General features: G+C 36.6%; 1 protein-coding gene across 1 annotated transcript; it reads right to left on the reverse strand.

Annotated features, from left to right (window-relative positions):
* Positions 1-1,280: 1,280 nt before the first annotated feature.
* si:ch211-51a6.2 (neurotrypsin) lies at positions 1,281-20,924 on the reverse strand. The gene is made up of 14 exons (XM_056256317.1): positions 20,595-20,924; positions 18,204-18,246; positions 12,804-13,046; positions 10,213-10,351; positions 9,936-10,114; positions 9,034-9,181; positions 7,022-7,200; positions 6,719-6,860; positions 6,090-6,304; positions 5,371-5,512; positions 5,011-5,289; positions 3,842-3,964; positions 3,428-3,708; positions 1,281-2,124 (listed from the first exon to the last, which is right to left on the reverse strand). Exons 1-14 carry the CDS (start codon positions 20,673-20,675, stop codon positions 1,805-1,807), a joined length of 2,514 nt encoding a protein of 837 aa, XP_056112292.1. The 5' UTR covers positions 20,676-20,924; the 3' UTR covers positions 1,281-1,804.
* Between the last annotated feature and the right edge of the window lie 1,578 nt (positions 20,925-22,502).

Genomic DNA, 22,502 nt, shown 5'->3' on the forward strand with positions numbered 1-22,502 from the left:
TGGCGGAAGCCAAACTACAGTTTATCATATGTGTTGTGAAGGGTGCAACCTCGAGGACACACATCTTAAGCAAAACAGTAGGTGTAGGATCAAGCCGGCAGGATGTGGAATTATAATGTTTATTTTTTAATCAGCCTGTTCCAATGTTAATGCAGTCAATGTAAATTTTAAACATTTAATATAAACACAATTTAAGATACATTATTAATATCATGATGCCTTAACATTACACTATGCATTTTGATTTGCTTGTTTTTGCTTTCCCATCATCATTCTCAGAACAAGAAAATAAAGTGCAGAGAAGGACATGCATTTAAATCTGTTTAACCCATTGTTTCAATGTTATGTTTGGTACATTTGGTGTCTAATCATTTGAATATTCACAGTTTTTCTAAATTTGGCATACTAACCTATAAATATTTACATAATTACATCAAAGTTTCTGTTTGGGATTGATGAAAAACATACTGTTCATAAAGTATCAAGAACCAAAACATCTAAATAATTTTAACAGTGGACTACATGGAATTGTACTTTAGGTATGCTTTGCCATTAAACTTGAATAATTACAAAAGTGGTCTTCTCCATCTCTCTTTCTGTCTATGCCGATTTCAGCAATTCTTGAGAAACAATGAATTTGTACACCTATATCTTTTTATGTAAATAAATACAAAAACCTGAACACTGCAGGAAGCAAATGTAACAACATCACTCAAGCCCCTTTAACACAACTTCCATGTAATATAATGACTGACATAATTTACTTTTCAGCTGCAGATTCTGACCATATGTGAAATAAATATGAAAAAAGATAGTTTTAGGTTTTAAAGTGTGTTTCCCTGGATATTAGTCTTTTGTATTGTAATTTTTACCTAATATAACATACTACAAAGCCCCTAAGGCTAAGGTGGTGAAAAAAATATGAGATAGGAGGAATAATTATATGTCAATACATTTAAATTCGCTCACAACACTTTTGGGTTCGTTTGCAAAAGTATTGCGTTTCCCCGAGAAACTTTGCGTTTTCCACCCACATCATAGTATTTACAGCACCTGTTTTGTACAAATGCAAAAGTTTTTCAAGTGAACGCAAAAGCATTTATATAGTTCTTTGCTATATATCATCTCATATTTTGTTAATCACCATGTCGCCAAGTCATCCAGCCGATTAACAGTCCAATGCTTCATTTCACTGATATCTCTTCAGTAGGGGCTTTTGAAAAATGTTATATGTATAAATAAACTGACACAGTTTTTTTTGCATCCCACCTGAAAAACTCAATAATGATAGTCGTACCCTATACCTTCAATAAGAGTACAAATAACCAACATACATGTGGAATGTTGATAAATCTTTACATATATATGCATGGTGCTCCTTACCTTAATGAACTCCAGCTCAACAAAATATGTTTAAGTGCAATATGTGAACTGACTTAAGAATCCAGAAAAGCCAGACTAGAACACAGACCTCCCACAGATGCTCCACTTTGTTGGCATGCAGATTAGTGCAAAATGACATATTTACAAAGGCTTATCTGTCAAAGACCTTTCAGTCCTGGAAAACTCCACTCACTTAATGCAGCTGTCCCTCAAAAACATACATTTGTGGCTTTACGTTCTTGTGCATGTTCACGAACGTTTCAAGTGTACAGAAATGGAACTGAAATGGTATGTGGTAAAATGTGCAACGCAAAAACCGGAATCAAACCTGCTTTAAACCTAATGGTCAGCTGGTGATCCCTTCCTACATAATATATATTTATACAATGCAATAAGTGGCTTTAATGCCAACACTGTAACATCACGCTTTGGCAGGGCTGTGGGTGACTTTCTCAATCCACTTCAGGAACCGGCCGACCCGTGTGTATACACCAGGATAGGTGGGGTCGCCACAACCATGACCCCAGGAGATGATTCCTGTGAGCATCCAGTGCCCACCATCGCCCTGGCACACCAGGGGACCCCCACTGTCACCCTGACAACTGTCCACACGCCGATGGTTCGACAAACTCCCGGCACACAACATGCGGCTGGTGAAGCGACTGCCGTAGCGTTTTTTACACTTCCAAGAGGGCAGTAATGGAACCCAGGCTTGCAGTAGTGTTCGGGAATACTCAGAGTCTAATACAAGAAGAGAAAAAATAAGCATCTCCAAACCTTAAAAAAAAAAAACATTTCAATGTATGTAAATAAATAAAATATACAGTACTATTCAAAGGTTTGGGGTCAGTAAGATGTACTACTTTTACATTCTTTTATTTAGCAAGGACGCATTAAATTGATTAAAAGTGACAGTAAATACATTTATGCCTACTAGTTCTGTCATGAAACTATAGATGGCGCAGGCTGATGGGTCCTTAACGCAAGCTGATGATATTTACAGCATTAAGTACTTGGCACAAGCTGATTGGTTCATGTCGCATCTGCACTGCAGCCAATAAGCTTGCTGCTCAACATTTAAATGGCATTTAAAGTTTGTCTAAAACTCTCCACCTTCCCCAGCTCCACCTGTATAGATCTGCTATGGGTACTTGATATGTGCTATTTGTGCAGCAGAAGTATGTCTTACATTCTCAGCAGTGTGTCGTGTATATATTGGCAGTAGCAAGTTCCTTTACTTGCTCTGCAGCAGCAATAATCAACAGCAGCAATTCAGCAGCAGCAGCGTAGCAGATTTATTCCGCCAAGACCAAATACATTAACATTGTCATATCCATTACCATGCTAAAAATCTTTTGAGAGTTGTCATGATAGAAATAATGTTACAAAAGATTTTCCTTTTGAAAGACTGTTCTTTTGAGCTTTCTATTCAGCAAAAAATTCAGGAAAAAAATGCATCACGGTTTCCAACAAAAATATTAAGCCGTTTTTAACTGTTTTCAACATCGATAATAATTAGAAATATTTGTTGAGCAGCAAATCAGCATATTAGAATGATTTCCGATGGATCATGTGACACTGACACTGAAGATTGGAGCAATGGCTGCTGAAAATTAATTTCAGTTTCAGTTTCGATTTAATTTCAAATCCTATTACATTTTTAAAATATATATTAAAATAGAAAAATGTTTTTTATATTTGACAATATTTTACTGTATATTTTATTTAGCCTAAAAAATGCAGTCTTGGTGGGCATAAGACATAAAAATAAATAAAAAAAGTCTTACCAACCCCAAACTTTTGAATGTTACTGTATTTTAATTGTCATATTATAATATTTACACATGTAAATATTTGTTTGCAAAAATAGTTTTTTATCTAAATTTTCCTTATTCTATTTAATATAGCCTACTGTTTATAAATAATTCATATTCATATTGTTTTTTTACCCAGCATTATTAGCATAGGTCTTCGATTCTAAAGAAAGCAATTACTCATCATCTGTGTGTTCAAATCACTTTGCATATGTTTAAGTTTGCAGTACCTGTAATTCCCCAGCCGGTAATAACACAGGCGATGGGCCTCTTGCCGCTCTTGTTGCTGTGAGCCGGAAGGCAAACTGCATTAGTGTGCGGGTTAAAGGCCACACAGTTCCCATCTGTCCCCTTCAACTTCAGTAAGGCAATATCATACTCCCAGCCCTGGCTGTTATACTTCCTGTGGATTACGATGCGCTCAGGAGAGAGAGTGCGCTCAAAGTCGTCCCTCTCCTCTGTGTGGTAGTCGCCGAGCCGCAGCACGTAACGGGAGGGGTCAGAACCAAACCTGAAAAAAGAGATGTTCATGCACAGCATGTTTATTTATTGCCAATATGTCATGAATGGCATCAATTGTTACAGTGTAAAGTGGTTATCATTCTATGGAGAGCCACTAGATGTCAGTAGAGTCTCTCTCTCACCTCTTGAAGCAATGAGCTGCAGTAATGACCCAACAGGAATTGATGAGAGTCGCCCCACAAAGTGGATGTGTGCCTTTCGATTGAGACCTCAGCCACAAAGATACTTGCCACGGCCAGTCCCCACTACATGACAGTTACACATGGTTAAAAACACATGTGCCAAGAAAAGTACTCTTTGTGTTCATGTTGGTTTCATATGGTTAACACTTTGACACCATTTATAAAAATGTAAATTAAAATTGAAATTGAATGTGGTGTAATCACCAAAACAAAACATTTTCAGTGACCTTGAACTTACAATTGTACGCATCTTAATCATTGTTTTTAAAGTTTAATATATATACGGTATATATTGATCACAAATTAAGTAAAACAGTAACATTTTGAAATACGAAATTTAAAATAACTGATTTATATTTTACATATATTTTGGCAAAGCTGAATTATCAGCATCATTACTCCAGTCTTCAGTGTCACATGATCCTTCTAACAGAATCATTCTAACATGCTGATTTGTTACAAACATTTCTTTATATTGTCAATGTTGAAAACACTGCTGCTTAATATTTTTGCGGAAACTGTGATAATTTTTTCAGGATTCTTTTTAATGAATAGACAGTTCAAAAGAACAGCATTTATTTGACAGAAATCTTTTGTAACATTATAAATGTCTTTACTGTCACTTTTGATTTTTAATAAATAAAAGTAAACTTTTTAAAGGTAGTGTACTTTGAATTAATTATTAGATAAGGACCAAAGAATTACACCATTTTAGAACAGCCAGAATCCACCTTCATTTTCATGATATGGAAAAGAGTGGGCAGCACATTCTTCAAAATCTCTTCTTTTTTTTGTTCCAGGGAAGAAATACAGGTTTGGAAGTACATGAGGGTGGGTAAATGATGAAAGAATTAAAAATGTTGGTGACCTATACCTTTAAATCTAAAACAGATTTGCTGTTTAATATCAAACACATGATTATACAGTAAATTTAGTCACTTTCATGTAACTGTAAATATACAAGCATTATATGTTGTTCTCTAGTGACCACAGTGCAATATAAGACAATAACAATGGCAGCTGGCCAATAAACAATAAATACAGAGATTCATAAAAACAATGCAGATGTTACAATGTTAGCAAATAATATGAAGCCAGACGTCCATTACCGTAGAGACTTGTCTCCTCCAATGATCCTTCTCCTGCGCCTCTGTGTGTTGGGTCTCAAACCACATTCCTGTTTGCTCATGCCGCTGTACTTTACAGGTTCAGTGGTGTAATCACAGATGACCCCTGCGTCCTCACTGTTCCTGCAATCATGGCCGTCCGGGCCTACAGCTGAACACTCACCCAACGAAGCCTCTGTTCCAACGCACTTTACGTTATCCAGATGGATGGGTCCCTGGCCCTCGCCGAAATAAGCCATGGAGCGGGCCTTCGAGACCCCACTGATATTGAAAAGGGGAAAGAGGAACAAGTAAGTGTCTGAAGATTTTGAGATGATCTTTGATCACATGAAACATGCTTACATGAATCCTAGCTGTCTGCAGACCACTCCAGCATTGATGTCATTCCAACCGTCATCACACACGCTGCCCCACTGGCCATTAATAAACACCTCTACGCGGCCCTCCTTACGGCTCTCACCATCCACCAGCCTCACCAGGGGACCTGGAACCACAGCATAGCTAGAAACAGCACAGAAAATATGGGCCTCTATAGACTTGAACAAGCGGTGAATATGTGAGAATAAAATGAATATATAATTAGTTACAATGTAAATCCATTCTTGATGTTATGCAAAATCATATCCCCCACGTGGGGTACAAAGCCATTTCATTGGCTAAGAATGTTTTTACGGGCACTCTTGTTATACAGCCCTACAATATGGTGTCAATATGGTGCCTGAAATGACAGAAAATAGCTTTTTTTTAATAATTCTTTTAAAATCACATTATGTTAACGAAGATTTGATGTCAGAGCAACAAATCACTTTCTGATGATTTCAATATTTTTTACTCCATGTTCTAACCATGTTCTTCAAGATACAATGTTTTTTTATAAGCATATATAAATATGCAAACATGCCATATTATAAAATATGATATTTCCTAGTAGCCTATCCAATTTGGTTTGGAGGGCTCTTAAAAGTGTAAAATGTTTCTTCTTGTGTAACATCTGGTTAGGATTTTATGTTACTCTTGATGACGATAAAGCTAATAAAAGTGTTTACATGGAGTTTACGCACCTGCGGCAGGAGCCACTTCAGGAATTTCATTGTTATGTCCTTCTCTTTCACAGCGTATGCCCACATCTTCACTGTGGGAGCAATCATGCTGCCCCCACTGACCATGAGCACAGTCCAGCAGAGAGCTCTCGCCCCCTTCACATTTCACCTCATCCAGCAAGATCAACCCTGTACCCTCCCCATACATCCCATCTGGAGCCACCTCAGCACGCCCTCTGTTGGACAAATAGCGGTATTGCAGCAACAGATCAGACGGCTAAATGAGAACACTTAGACCAGGGATGGGCAACTTCAGTCCTGGAGGGCCACTGTCCTACAGAGTTTAGCTTCAACCCTAATTAAACACACCTGAACAAGCTAATCAAGGTCTTCAGGATTACTAGAAAGTTACAGGCAGGTGATTTTTTCAGGGTTGGAGCTAAACTCTGTAGGACAGTGGCCCTCCAGGACTGAAGTTGCCCATCCCTGACTTAGACAGTCATACATTCCTGGTTTCCTGAGACCTAAAGATCTCAAATCAAACTTGAAAACATCTAATATGCAAAAATGTGCTGCTTTTAGTTACTTCAAAGTAGCACATCATATGCTTACATACATTTACATTAGGAATATGTTATCAATCAGCTTACCGATAACCCAGCTGTCGACATACCACCTGGGCGTGACGTCCAGTCCAGTTGTCATCACATACGGTGCCCCATTCTCCAGCGTAATAAACCTCAAGGCGTCCTTCCCATGGGCTATCAGCTCCTACTAGACGCAACACTCCATCTACATCAGCATTAGCATGGATATGTTTAATCTATGCACTTATACAGACAGATGAAATGGTGATAAAAGTAAAAGGGGCAGGACTTTTGGTCCCTATAGTACTTTCAATGTGTTATCATACGGGCAGGGATGTTGTCTGACACAGTTCATGTCATCTTCACCTGTAAATGGGTTACAAGACACTCCAGCGTCCTCCATGTGGTCACAGTTGTGCCGGCCCCAGGGCGCATGAGGACATTCCTCAAGAGACAGTTCATTTCCTGTGCAGTGCACGCCATCCAGTACGATAGGCCCAGTGCCCTGCCCAAAGTGTGCCCATGTCCACGCCTTTGGTACACCACTAAAAATAAACAAATGCCTGTGATTCTTTCCTATGCCAAAACAGTCAAGAAACACATTCCTTTTCAAAAGTTTGGGGTCAGTACTTTTTTTTTTTTAATGAATACATTAAATCAATCAAAAATGACAGTAAAGACATTTAAATTTCACAAAATAAAAGTATTTCAAAATTTTGTTTGAACTTTCTATTCATCAAAGAATCCTGAAAAAAATGTATCATGGTTTCCACAAGAACATTGAGCAGCAAAACTGTTTTCAACATTGATAATAATAAGAAATTGGGTACCAAATCAGAATGATTTTTAAATGATCATGCGACACTGAAAACTGGAGTAACCACCAAGTTCCCCCATTCACACAAAGAACAATAACTATAAAGACAACTATAACAAAACCTTGTTCTGTTTATTATGCACATGCTGCAGTTTTATTGTCTGACGCTTTAAATCCTCAAGCTCTTTAAAGCGTGATGGATTCTGATTGGCTTGAAAAAATCTATATTGTTATAGTTATAGTGTGGGCTCTGCTATTATTTGATTTTTAAAACTTTACATTTATTATCGTTATAGTTCTTGTCCTTTGTGTGAACGGGCCTTAATGGATGCTCAAAATTCAGCTTTGCCAGCCAAGAATAAATTAAACTATAAGTATATTACAATAAATAATAGTTACTTAAAGTCTAATACTATTACAATTCTATGACACAATTGTTGTAATTTTGATTAAATAAATGCAGCATTGGTGAAAGAAAAGATACAGAGGTACCATAGTTCAGTTACATAACTTTGTATTGATACTTACAGTGCATAGGCATTCAAGATAATCATTATTGATGTATATAATGTACAATAAGAGGATAGTGAGAAGTGTAGTAGAAAGTGAACACAGCAAAGTATTTGAGTCTGTGTGTGCGTGTGTATAGAAAACAGAACAGAAAAAAATGTGTTAGATGGATAGTGAAGGGTAAAATCAGTTGCTTTCGATCCCACTGCAGATTCATGGAGTGAATCCCTGCACCCCATCAATCATTCATACACTCCTTCCATTCATCTATATTAATAAAGTTCACTCACTGTGCTAGCGCGTAAAAAAGGACTGTCCTTTTAAGCAGCACTCAGACTTGTGCATGACATCATCAGTGTCTCCCAGCTCAAAGCAAAAAATTATTTATAAATATTATCTAAACAGAAAAGAGCTCAGTAAAATCCTGATGATGTCCTTACTTTCAAAAGCTTTCATGCAACATTAGAAGAACTTGCAATATATCCTCGTACTCACGCTTTTAAAATAAGGTTGTTGATTTTTTCAAATGGAAAGCAACAAGGCAGATCGTGGAAATTTCTTTGTTTGTTTTTTATTTTTTACTAAATTAATTTTTTAGGGCTGTCAAAGTTAACATGTTAACTTAAGATATTTAACAATTATATTTTCCTTTTTATCTACGGTATGAAGGTATGAGGTATAGGTTTAAAGGTATGAAGTCAAAGTCAAAGTATCTTTATTTGTCTCCCCAAGGAGAAATTAGTTTTGGATAGAGAGATTGCTACATGAAGATTTCAACAAAGACAAAGCACAGGTATAGGGTTAAAACAGTTAAAAAAAAAAAAAAAAAAAAAATACAATCCAATCTCTGTCAACTTAATAGAAAATAAATATTTTCCAGATAATATTATATTTTATTTTAATATATATATATAAATGATTTAATTGGAAGTATTATATTTAAGTTGTATTTCTTAAAAAAAAAACACTCAGTATAGTACAAATGGGATTTTATTCATGAAGTCATATTTGGGGGCATCAAAAAGGATACAAATGATGACATATTACTTACCCCAACCCCAACTGTCTGCAAACCACTTCAGCATCAATATCATCCCATTGGTCATCACAGATAGTACCCCACCTCCCATTATGGTACACCTCCACACGCCCCTCAAAATCCTCAAGGCCTCCCACGAGCCTCAGGGGGGCACCATTACCTAAGCAAAACGATCAACCGATAATTCATTTACTGCAGCAGAGAATGATTAGGACAAAATAATCAGTGAAACATTTCACACTATCTTGAGAGCAGAAGCTTAAAACTATGATGCTATATGCATCAGTAGAGGTACTTTAACAAGATATATGTCTCCCACATATGGCATAATGCTTAGTAGCATGTATGTGTGCGTGATACATGATGGGGATGTGTAAGAACCCTTGGCAAAGCCTCAGAGATCTCAGATTGCTTTCTCCTTCCTAATGTTTCTGTGTGAATAATTCACAGCTCTCGCTAAATATACCTGACCTTGTTCTAGCAAACTGTCCCATTACAACAGGCACACGGTTTATGACTCTGCTTCTGTCTGTCATGAATTCTGTCTTCATTTAGCTCCACAGAAGGCCTTTCCACACTAAAACACTGATGCAAATATATCTTACAGGAGTATGATCAGCAGATCCAGGAAGCTCAGCTATTGCTTTATGAACTGTGAATCTGAGAAATTTAATTGACAGCATGTGACAAAGATAATGTTTCCTAACTTGCATTTGTTCTCTCTCTATATCTACATCTATATAGGCCCTATATATCTATATCTATGTCTATACGTACATCTATATTTATATACCTTTCAAAAGTTGAAGTAAATTAAAGTGAAAGAAAATGAATACTTTTTTTCATGCATTAAATGGATCAAATTTGAAAGTATATACAGAATACCCCACTCAAATGAAAAAAAACGAACTTACCCTCTGGAACAGCACACACCACTCCGGCCTCATTGCCATGGTTACAGTCGCCGGAGACATATTTCCGGCTCCGGCACTTCAGCAGAGAATCTTCATTGCCATGGCAGCCAAGACGTTCAAAGTGGAAGAGACCAGATCCAGGTCCAAAGTAAGAGTGCCGAAGCGCAGTGCCGATTTCACTGTTGGGGAGTTAGCAGGTAATTAAATGAGAGCACATACTGAGCGTTAATCAGTACAGAGCCTCTAGCTGATAATGAATAGAGTTTGCAGCTTATACCCGAGCCTCAGTTGTCTACAGATCACACTGGCATCTCGATCAGTCAGGTGAATGTCACACACTGCTCCCCAACGGCCATTCAGGTAAACCTCAAGACGTCCACTTTTATTAGACGAAGCCCCCACCAACCGAGCCTCACCTGGAGAAATAGGTGCAGAATCTAACACATTCAGAGATTTTGATATGTAACAAAACATTTAACTTTCCCTTGAATATCTATATAGTTTGGTCAATAATAAAATAAAGTCAATTATAATAATAATTTTAATAATAATAAGTAATACAATTAAGTTGTTTCTCTGATGTCAGTTAATGGTCACATGGCATGCAGGTAAACAAATAAAATATTGAATCTTTCTTAGTAAGTGTTTTATTTTTATTGATTTATTTGAATCCTACATTTTTATGATTTAATTACTTAATATCTTTTCATTAAACTCACAAACCCCCTGCAGTTCCTTCAAGAAACCCAGTTTGGGAAACCCTGACGTGATGTAATATGTAATGCACTTCATATTGTTGATAAAGAATTGAATATATTTTCTTTCTCTCTGTATTTTTATATCAATATGGTACAAGATTATCACGTTCAGTTCAATGTGACAATGTGAAATCTTTGTGTTTGTGTGGACTATTTGCCTGTTTCCCGGTCTGGATTATCTGTGTTTTTGTCTTTTTGGTCCTTTTGGTCACTTGGATTCTCTCTCTACCTCGCCCCTACGCACCCGTTACTATATATATATATATATATATGCTTATCAAATGCTTATTATGTTTTGAGAAATCCAATTCTCCATTTCCTTATTGTTGCAGATACTGTCTTCTTTCTATTCAGTGGAGAGCAGACATCCTGAAATATAATTAGCTTTTACCTCCGTGTCTTCTTTCTCCTTGACTAGAGGACAACTTAAGTAAAAGTGGCACAGCTTACCCCACTATCACCCATTTACATCTACAGACTCTGTGAATCAACTCTCTATAATTAGTACAGAATGATCACATTAGAGACACTGTGTCTTGCTAATTATCATCTTGCTGCCACACGCCATGCTCACAGACATGAATTTAAATACACACTAATTGTTTGAGTCTGTAACCGTGTTTAATGTTATTACACTGAAAAGAAAAGGAGGAGAAAGGCAGACAGAAATAATCAGGACTAATCAGGCTCAGGACTGAACCTCAGACACAGGCAGGTGATGATGACAGACCAGCACAAAGAGATCCAGAGAGGCAGTGAACAGACACTTTCTGAATAGGAGTAATAGAGTAACAAATACACACGAGGGACGTGAGTCTGATTGATTATTAGACAATAAATGCATAGACAGGGGAAGATGAATAGAGTATAATAAAAAGAGAGGACAGAGAGAATCCTTGACTGTTGGCTGTGTGCTGACTGCCATAATAAACGTCACTCGATTTCTGTACAACAACACCTACGCTAATATGACAGCTATGACACAAATACTCACCAGGACACATTCACTTAATAAACACACACAGCACGGTATAGTAAGAACTTTTCAATGTCAAATGTAGCAAGACTAGAGCCACCTGCAACAAGCCCCAAATGTTCTTTTATTTTCGGCATTTTTTAATATTCTAGTTGTTTCTCTTATTTACTGTATGTATGTACAGCAGCTATTTGAATTGTGATGACAACTGATTTAATATGGAATGAGTGTATTCCAATAATCCATTTGTATGTAAAGGACTCAAAAAGGAAACTTAGATACAAATTAGCTGGTGCTTCAATCTCTATGTACAATGCATTTTGTTTATGCTTTTGTTTTAAACCTTTTAAACCTAAAATAAATAAATAAACCTGTAAATTAATGAATATATAAATAAACATGTAAATAAACCTATACATACATACATACATACAGTTAGGCACGTGTTGATCATAACGGTAATTAATTTGAGAATAATAAAGATGAATCAGAATTAGCTCACACGTTTGTCAGATATACCAGTCTGTGGGTACACTTTAATATGTCTAGAACATATGTGCATAATTTACCTAATTATAACTTAGCTGGTCAAAGTATATCTCTGATGTCTAAAATGTTCCATGGGAAAGTCATGCTAGACTGATATAATATCTGTAACGATAACCAGCCTGCTCTACATTTTGAAGAAACAACCTGATTAAACATTTTTGCATAGTAACACTTATCATTTTCAAGCTTCCGATCAGAAATAGTTTTGCACATGTGTTGGTTGGTTTGTAAATGGCTTTTGTCACTTTTACACTAGGGTCTGTCCACACAAAATGTTTTTTTGCATTCCACTGCTCTGCTTTTCCATTGTTTTTCTATCTAAACATGCGCTGGATTGACATGTTTGACCGTTGCACTCCTGTCTTCTGAAAACACATTGCTCAAGTTAAATGAAGTTCAACTTTTAAAAATGCATCTCAAGAGCATGATTTTTTTTACATTCCACTGACCTGCGTCTCGCTTTTTTTTTCTTTTTTTTTGCGTGAATGGTCCCTTACTCTTCCTCAAAACTCAAGGTACAAAAATATATTAAAAAAACAATAAAGCTTTTGTTTAAAAAAAACAACAACAACAAGGAATGCTCACCCTGGTGGCAGTCGCAGTAGGCCCATCCGATTGCTCCTGACTTCTGCCTGAAAAAGCACCAGGGGTTGGATGCACGGTCAGGATTTCTACAGTGGTTGTGGTCACCCAGCCCACGATCAGGGTACTGCAGCATGTAGTCGGGAAAGTCAGTCCATTTTAGACAGGAAGAGCCAGAGTCTGTCTGAGACACAGATCCATTGTAATAACCCAGCTCAGTGAAGCCCTCAGAGCAGGACAGAGGTCCTATGGGAAACATGCACACAATTTAAAGTTAAATTCAACATTCAAACTTGAATAATGCCATTGATGGAGCATAAAATAATATTTTAATGCAGTGGCAAATAAAGCTCAACTCATTTTAAAATCCTTGGCATGAAAAAAATGTGCATGACCTAAATTGATAGGACCTTGTGTTATGTCAAAGCAGCAGTGTTGCAAACCTAAGGTGGTCTTATTAGCTTTCTTATCTTGTAACTTTTTTTCTATGAGTGAAAACCCCTACAGTCCTTCTTCTGGGTGCAGAGGGTGAGGAACAGCAGTGTGAGATACTAATGATGGCTTACAGCTCTGCTGGAACAGCAAGACCTGTGAGGACCCACTATGAGGAGTCACAGATTCAGACCTTACATGCCCTGTAGTGATGTGTTATACAATGTGTGTGTGTGTGTGTGTGTGTGTGTGTGTGTGTGTGCAACTGTGCTTGCTTGCATCAGTTAGTCACAATCAGGAACCTTCTTTTTCCAAAAGATTCTAATCAAAACCATTAAAGTAAAAACAAATATTGAGCATTGTTGTGATCAAATTATGTGATCTATTCTAGACAAGTCTCATGTGAGAGAGCATTCTCTAAAATATTTACTGTGTAGCAGGCAGCCAGAAACAACAATTTAATTTCATGCTTTAGTGTGGGTTGTTAAATTAATTTGTGAGCATTTAAACAATCATTTAATACAGCAATCCATAATTTATTAGTTATCTTAAGCAGTTCCCTATTCGCTGCCGGTCTGTTCTCTAATGCTTTTCTGGAAATGTGACTAGAATGGGAGAAAGTCCTGGGCTTTGTGCCCACAGTCCAAATGCAAGCTTAACTAGAGTCTTGACGTATTTTCAGAAAAGAGACAGACGTTAAATCCACCCACCACAAGAGAAGGATGTTTAAAAAGTAGTAGTCACTTCATTGGGTGCTTTGGGGCATAACACATATCATTTCAGATTATATCAAACATTTGTTTAGGCAAGTAACAATAGTTTCACTAAAGGGAAACTTATCCACTACAAATAAATGTCAGAATCGTTTGGAAGCTTGTTTTCGCCACAGAATAAAACATTGTAAAAGATAATTGCAACTATTTATATCACAATTTTACATCTCCGAAGATATAAAGTCAGAATTGCATGATATAAAAGTCGCAATTGAGTGTTATAAAGTGAGAATTGCAAGATATAAACACAATTGTGAGATATAATTCTGACTTATATATTATAATTATAATTCCGTTTATATATCACAATTGCGACTTTATTTCATGCAATTCTGACTTTATATCTCCCAATTGCGTGTTATAAAGTCAGAATTGCGAGATATAAACATGCAATTCTGAGAAAAAAAGTCAGAATTGCGAGTTTATTTCTCGCAATTGCGACTTTATATCACGAGATTCTGACTTTATAACACACAATTGCGACTTTATATCATACAATTTTGAAATTGTCAGAATTGCGACATGTAAAATCGCAATTGTGAGAAAAAAAGTTAGAATTGTGAGATACAAAGTCACAATTAACTTTTTTATTTTTTATTCTGTGGTGGAAACAAGCTTCCATAGAATCGAACAGTTCTGAAAAAAAAAAAAAAAAACTCCTGAGAATTTATGGTCCTGTTGTGCAGGATCAAACAGAGGACATTGTGCCCTAGTCTCTCTTTAGAAGCAGGTGCTAAACCCTTAGGGAGAGAGAGAGATGAGACAATCTCATACTCTGAGTATTATGGGCCAAAACGCTAGCAGACGTTACGCCAGAAAAGTATTTACACCTGTATGCGTATACAAATCTACACCCAGCGGACACATAGCCTAACCCTGCTGCTTGTGTAGATTACTTTAGACTATTGAGCTGAGACAAGTGCACTTAAAGACTGATGGCCAAGATAAGCATATTAGAGCTAAAGCATCACTGAAACTTTATTACGTCGTCCTCTTCTAACATTATTCCAAATATAACTGTAAACAAAGTACTGAAAAAACCTCACACAGTATCATTCCATATCTTATTAAAAACATGTTTCATCAGGGAACAGTATTAGATTTCCAATGTGAGCCATTTTTAAACGTCCAGTCCATCCATTATGATTATCTCAATTTAGGCAGAGGCAACAGAGGATGACATGGCTATCTGACATCTCACCGAACAAAAAAAAAAACTTTCCATAATCTAATGATAAAATATTGATAATTATTTGTTTGATGTTATGGCTGCTGATAAACATGTAATGCAATATAATATAATGAAATGTAATTAATATAATTTAATATAACCATTATCAATTTAATATCTATACATTCATACATTCATTTGATAATGGTTATATTATATTAAATTATATATATATATATATATACTGTATATACCAGATATATAACCAATAAATGAAAAAAATATAATATCAGTCAATAACTGGTACCAATATACAGGTCCTTCTCAAAAAATTAGCATATTGTGATAAAGTTCATTATTTTCCATAATGTAATGATAAAAATTAAACTTTCATATATTTTAGATTCATTGCACACCAACTGAAATATTTCAGGTCTTTTATTGTTTTAATACTGATGATTTTGGCATACAGCTCATGAAAACCCAAAATTCCTGTCTCAAAAAGGAATCACAAAAAATTCCTGTCTAGCATATTTCATCCGACCAATAAAAGAAGTGTTTTTAATACAAAAAAAAGAGTCAACCTTCAAATAATTATGTTCAGTTATGCACTCAATAGTCAATACTTGGTCGGGAATCCTTTTGCAGAAATGACTGCTTCAATGCGGCGTGGCATGGAGGCAATCAGCCTGTGGCACTGCTGAGGTGTTATGGAGGCCCAGGATGCTTCGATAGCGGCTTTAAGCTCATCCAGAGTGTTGGGTCTTGCGTCTCTCAACTTTCTCTTCACAATATCCCACAGATTCTCTATGGGGTTCAGGTCAGGAGAGTTGGCAGGCCAATTGAGCACAGTAATACCATGGTCAGTAAACTATTTACCAGTGGTTTTGGCACTGTGAGCAGGTGCCAGGTCGTGCTGAAAAATGAAATCTTCATCTCCATAAAGCTTTTCAGCAGATGGAAGCATGAAGTGCTCCAAAATCTCCTGTAAGCTAGCTGCATTGACCCTGCCCTTGATAAAACACAGTGCACCAACACCAGCAGCTGACATGGCACCCCAGACCATCACTGACTGTGGGTACTTGACACTGGACTTCAGGCATTTTGGCATTTCCTTCTCCCCAGTCTTCCTCCAGACTCTGGCACCTTGATTTTCGAATGACATGCAAAACTGAGCAACAGTCCAGTGCTGCTTCTCTGTAGCCCAGGTCAGGCGCTCTTGCCGCTGTTTCTGGTTCAAAAGTGGCTTGACCTGGGGAATGCGGCACCTGTAGCCCATTTCCTGCAAACGCCTGTGCACGGTGGCTCTGGATGTTTCTACTCCAGACTCAGTCCACTGCTTCCGCAGGTCCCCCAAGGTCTGGAATCGGTCCTTCTCTACAATCTTCCTCAGGGTCCGGTCACCTCTTCTCGTTGTGCAGCGTTTTTTGCCACACTTTTTCCTTCCCACAGACTTCCCTGAGGTGCCTTGATACAGCACTCTGGGAACAGCCTATTTGTTCAGAAATTTCTTACTGTCTTACCCTCTTGCTTGAGGGTGTCAATGATGGCCTTCTGGACAGCAGTCAGGTCGGCAGTCTTACCCATGATTGCGGTTTTGAGTAATGAAACAGGCTGAGAGTTTTTAAAAGCCTCAGGAATCTTTTGCAGGTGTTTAGAGTTAATTAGTTGATTCAGATGATTAGGTTAATAGCTTGTTTAGAGACCCTTTTCATGATATGCTAATTTTTTGAGACAGGAATTTTGGGTTTTCATGAGCTGTATGCCAAAATCATCAGTATTAAAACAATAAAAGACCTGAAATATTTCAGTTGGTGTGCAATGAATCTAAAATATATGAAAGTTTCATTTTTATCATTACATTATGGAAAATAATGAACTTTATCACAATATGCAAATTTTTTGAGAAGGACCTGTATAATGTGCATTTCAGTATCATAAATATGTGCATTGCAAGTCGATGATAAAACACCATACACTGTGTTATATAGTACAGTATATGAGCAAAAAAATTTATCTATGGAAAAGAGATTTGATTGTTGATGTTTCCAATTTAAAAATATTTTTGACATTATAAATATGTGCACATTGGCCGGTTAATAGTTCAAGAGTCTGAAATCTTTTCTTGAACACACTCACGTCTCGTCTCGTGAGAGCTCAGGTTCCACGCTGTATGTCGGTCTGTACATACAGTAAAGCAATTTGCTGAAATAGCATCAGGGTTGAGTTCCAGTCATATTTATCATGGTGTTACAGTTATAGAGCACGATAAAGACCACCAACAAGACTCCTGGTGGTATCATAAGAGACTAAATATAAGTGGTTTAACAGCAGAGGCTGCTGGCCTGTGTAAAATAAGTCTACAGATGAGGCAATCATAGAGGAATCTCACACTGCCCCAGCATGAACTGGGAGTAGGTTGACGGTTCTGTGGAAGGTTGAGTATATTTCAGCATCCTGCCCTAGGGATGTCAGCGCACAAACCTGTCCAGACTTGGAAGGCAAGGAAAGCAATAAAGTTCACAGAATATGAATATGACACGTGTAATATGCAAAAACAGTGGGACATTCAGTCTCAAATTAGCGACTCCTCAAAGCCCATTAATGCCACAGTTGCTTCAAATCCATTCACTGTCATCAGTAAGTGTTTGTGCTTTACTCATATTACAAGCACATTGAATATTGTGTTTCTCTCCATGGCAATCTTGTCTGAGAAGCGATTGTTGTGGTTGAGTATTTCTTTAACTCTGCCGTAGGGAAACATCGACAAATTTATCTCTTGGCAGTCAAGTATTTTTGCATCGGTTAATGTTGTATTGCAGTGCCAAGCAGGGATGTGGTTCTTGGCACTGAAAGAGATGCTCTTTACGAGAACAAAATACAGTGACATTTCAGCTGCAACCAATGAGTGTGTGCCTGAATTAGGTGGCATAATTTAATTTCCCAAGCAAATGTTCTCACAAACAAAAATTTAACCTTTAAGAAATAGTGAAAAATATAGACTTGTAAATGCATGTGAGTGCCTACCTGAGCTCTGCAGGGTATTTAGGTACACAACGCTCTGTCTTGCCTATGAAGACAAAACAACAACAGTAAGTTTACTTCTTTCTTTCAATAGAAAAATAAAAAGTAACAAGGACATGTAGTTTTTTTGGACATGTTCTGTACCATATTCTTTGAATTACCTTGCGAAATGAATGGGTAATCATTTGGTATTCATTTTGGTATTGGTATTTTGTTTAATATATTCAAAAGTATCATGGTATTCCAATCTGATACCTTCACGGTACCACACTCTTAAAAATAAAGGGGGGTTTGATGCGATGCCATAGATAGAAGAACCATTTTTTGGTTCTCAAAAAACCTTTCAGTGAAGAGTTCTTAAAATAGCCTCTTTTTTTTTCTTAGATCATTTTAATAATCTAAAGGACTTTTCCACTAAAAATAACCTTTTGTGCAATGGAAATGTGCCTTGGATGTTAAAGATCTTCATGGAACCATAGATGTCAATAAAAAAAAACTTTTTTTTATGTGCATGACACTTTTATAAGGACATGATCAATAAATGAAGTGAATAATAATAATGCTAGACATGAATTAAGACTTGAACACATACAGCCTTATTTGTAGTTTATATAATTGTATTTGTTTTGTTTGAGTTATGTGTTGTTTTGATCCCAAAAACCAGCTGCCAGCCTTAGTCAGAGGTTTTCTTTTCACCCTAGAGGAAGGCTATTAAAGGTATCCGTTGCTTTACGACAGGAAAATGTCACAAAGACATGAGTTAATAGTGTGGAGCAGTTATGCTTTAGCAGTACTTCAGCTGAGATCAAAGAACACTTTCATGGCCATCAAGCTGCTACTGTGTGAGCTGGGTGATGAAGGGAATGAGCATCACACTTTAGTTTTCTCTCATCCTCATTCCTCACTAAACTGCAAGCAAACGATGGGACAGGACGCTTGCAGTAGAGGGTGTAAGTACAAATAAGATGCAAGTTTCTCAAACCTTCAGACTTGAGGAACAACTAGACAAAAAATAACAGCAAGCATACGGTAACTGTCCTATTGTCCTAAGAAACTGTTTTGTCTCAAGATGCACACCAGTATTTTTTCTAAGGCATGTTTACAAAAGCTATTTAAATGTTCTAATTAAACTAAGGCCTAATCCTGGCTTGGTCAAAGCCCTGTCTAGGCCTTCATATAAAATATTAAACAGTAAACATATATAACTGAACATTTGCTCTAAATGTTTTAGTTTAGATGTTCTTGAAAATGCCGCAATGCCTGACTCCAATACCAAAACCTAAATGACCCGAAGACAATAGAAGGGTTAAGCTTTGGTTGTGTGATGTGCTCAGCTTGCACAGGATATGTACAGCTTAAGTATATTCTCCCAAGTAATTATGTTCTGTTTTTATTATTATGTTCATGAATGTTTTGTTTATTCATATATCCCTGGTTAAACATCTTAACAGTGTGGCTTTCAAGTATGTTGACTGGTTTTAGTGAAGTTTTTGACACTTTTCAGCTTGTCAGGCCACAGCAGACCAGCTGAAGATCATCTTAAACCATCTGAAACCAGCAAACCCACTTAGACTGGTTTAATGTTTTATTTTACAGTTGTATTTTATTTCATGTTACATTTGTTACATGTAGGCTACTTACTGTAGAAATAGCAGTAAATTATGCATAATTGCATGCAACTAACTCTAAATCAAACTCTATTCCTAACTCTATAGCAAGTGCATGGTGTTCATTAATATCCCCAGTAATTAAATGTAGGCTATACTTAAACTGTAACAAGAACATATTAAAATAGTTTTTTTTTTAATTAAGTAGGGACATTATGATAATAAAAAAAACAATATAGGCCTAAACAAAATAAAAACTTATAACGCAACATATTATGGAAACAAATGGCATAAGGGACGTGTATAGCCTATGCATGCACGGCTGTCGTTATCTCGTGTTTGTTATTTAGATACTTTAAATAGATTAAATGTATTCGGGGCAAAGTACACCTCAGCTACAAAAAAAAACGAACAAAGACTGCATAATTCCTTCTGTAACAATCACACACTTTCACGTGATAGCTACACGGCGTTAATGTCACAGTGACGACGTCAAAAAGAGTCATAATAATATGCAGGATCAAAATTGTAAACCTTTCGGGTGTCGACTTCCATTCTAACTACTTATTTAACAGAAGAAAAATGTACAATCTCATTTTACAGACTAGTAAAAAAAAAAACATTACTGTACACGTATTTAGGCTAGCCTGAAAAACAGCTTTTTGTCGCCGTCTGAACTCCTCTCTACTAAAACTAAAGGAACGCGTCAATAAATAAATCACAGTCAGTTTGACTGTTTGTGAGCTGACTAAGAACTTATTAGTCATAGCAAACTGAGTTTACATACCTCGCCGTAGACACCGACAGAGAAGCGAAATACAACAGCGATAGAGAGGATCCCAGTGATATCCATCCTGTCATTGACCATACATCCAGCACAACTGTCCCATCATCGCTCTCCGCGGGCATACAGGGAAAGTGGGACGCCTTCCCGCCTCAAAATGTTTATAAATGTATGTTCCAGAAGAAGAAACATTGAAAATGATCAGATAGAACAAAACAATATTGTGTAAACTTCTAAAAGTCCACCGACACGACTGTCACCCCTCCCGTGTGTAGGTCTGACTGAGGTTTGCGTTCACTGAGGTGAAGAAAGAAGACGCCGCTCCTGCAGCCTTCAGTACTAGCCTACAGATGATTATAGGACATAAACATTTATGGAGCACAGTGCAGTGAGGCTATGGCAAGCCGTTTTAACAATTATTCCTATTAGCCTACTAGTACTTGGCTTTAATTAGTAATCCAATGGTGACTATCTTTCGCAATTTCACTAGAAACTAATCAGTAGACCTGCTTGCCAATAGGCCTCGCTGACTTTTATTTGGTAGACAAAGATTAAATAAATTAAATAATATATAAAATATTTAAATTGCTTTGCTGTGATTTAATAAACAAATAACATTGATAGATTATGCTAAACAACTTGAGCACCATATGGAAGAAAAGATATGTCGATATAATCAAGCTTCTGTCTCATCGTGACTTAGTTTAAAAGATTGTCAGTCTACTTGTGACAAAGTATTAATGACACTTTAATGAGAAAGAAAAATCTCTTGACAGTTACAGGACCAACCTGATCTCGTGAGAAAATATAGGCCTAACTATTTTATGAGGCGGCGATTTCATATGAATTTCATACACTGTAAAAAAAATAAAACTAAAAAAAGCCATGAAATTTAGGGTAAAAACCCACAACAGCTCTTGCCAGAAACTTAGGCTACAGTAAAAAATATTGTAGCAACAGATTTAACTTAAATTTACAGTAAATTTACCAACCTATAATAATATCTGTTTTGTGCCTTTGTACACTGACAGCAACAAAACCAGGTGGTGATGAGAAATTCACACGATGAATCAAAGATCATCACAAGCTGAGAAAGTAAATACTAATAGTCTATATAAAAGGCACACAGTGTCATTCACACGAATAGTAAACACCATCATGCACATATGACACTAAAGAAATGGAATAAACATTAATGTAACATAAAAACCTAATGTACTGATTGGAAAAAACTAAGAAGAATAGTTCTACATCATCAAATGTATGAAAATACATCAAATGTGAAGTGTCACGTATGGAATTCTGGCAATGTCAATTTACATTTCTTTTCCTATCTTTTACTATTAAAATCACATTTTTTTTACAGTGTACATTGCGATTCATACAGAAATGTAAGATTTTTAGAAAAAAGTATCATCAGTGGGACTTAAGCAGATTGTACAAAAATGTAACCAGATTGTACAAATTTATCCTAATTAGCCTGCACCAATTCACCAAACCGTAAAATCATTACAGGATATATTTTCATTCAGGAAATTTAAACCATGTTCATATATAAAAATATTCAAGTTATCTGCATAGAATGTGTTTTTGGAATGGATTTTTGAATAAGTCAGCAGACCCTTGAACAGCACCCCCGAAAATGCGCCTAAAGGTTAAAAACAGAAAACACAGGCCTTTTGCGGTCACATGGCAAATATGAAACAGACAGACAAGGAATTCCTGTTCTTTTCCATAACTCCTGAAGCCTTCTTAACAAAGGGCAAAGGGCTTGTGTTGATAAGGTGGCTATTATTAACCACTTGGAAAAAATGATCTTTTAAATCTCCTGGGTTTTAAATATATTAAAAACAAGAGCCTCAATACACACAGGTGGTTGAGCTCCCCATGTCTTGCATTGTTCACCTGTGT

The sequence above is a fragment of the Rhinichthys klamathensis genome, unplaced genomic scaffold (genome assembly GCF_029890125.1).
Source record: "Rhinichthys klamathensis goyatoka isolate OS25496 unplaced genomic scaffold, OSU_Roscu_1.1 h1tg000126l_1, whole genome shotgun sequence".
Classification (NCBI taxonomy): domain Eukaryota; kingdom Metazoa; phylum Chordata; class Actinopteri; order Cypriniformes; family Leuciscidae; genus Rhinichthys; species Rhinichthys klamathensis.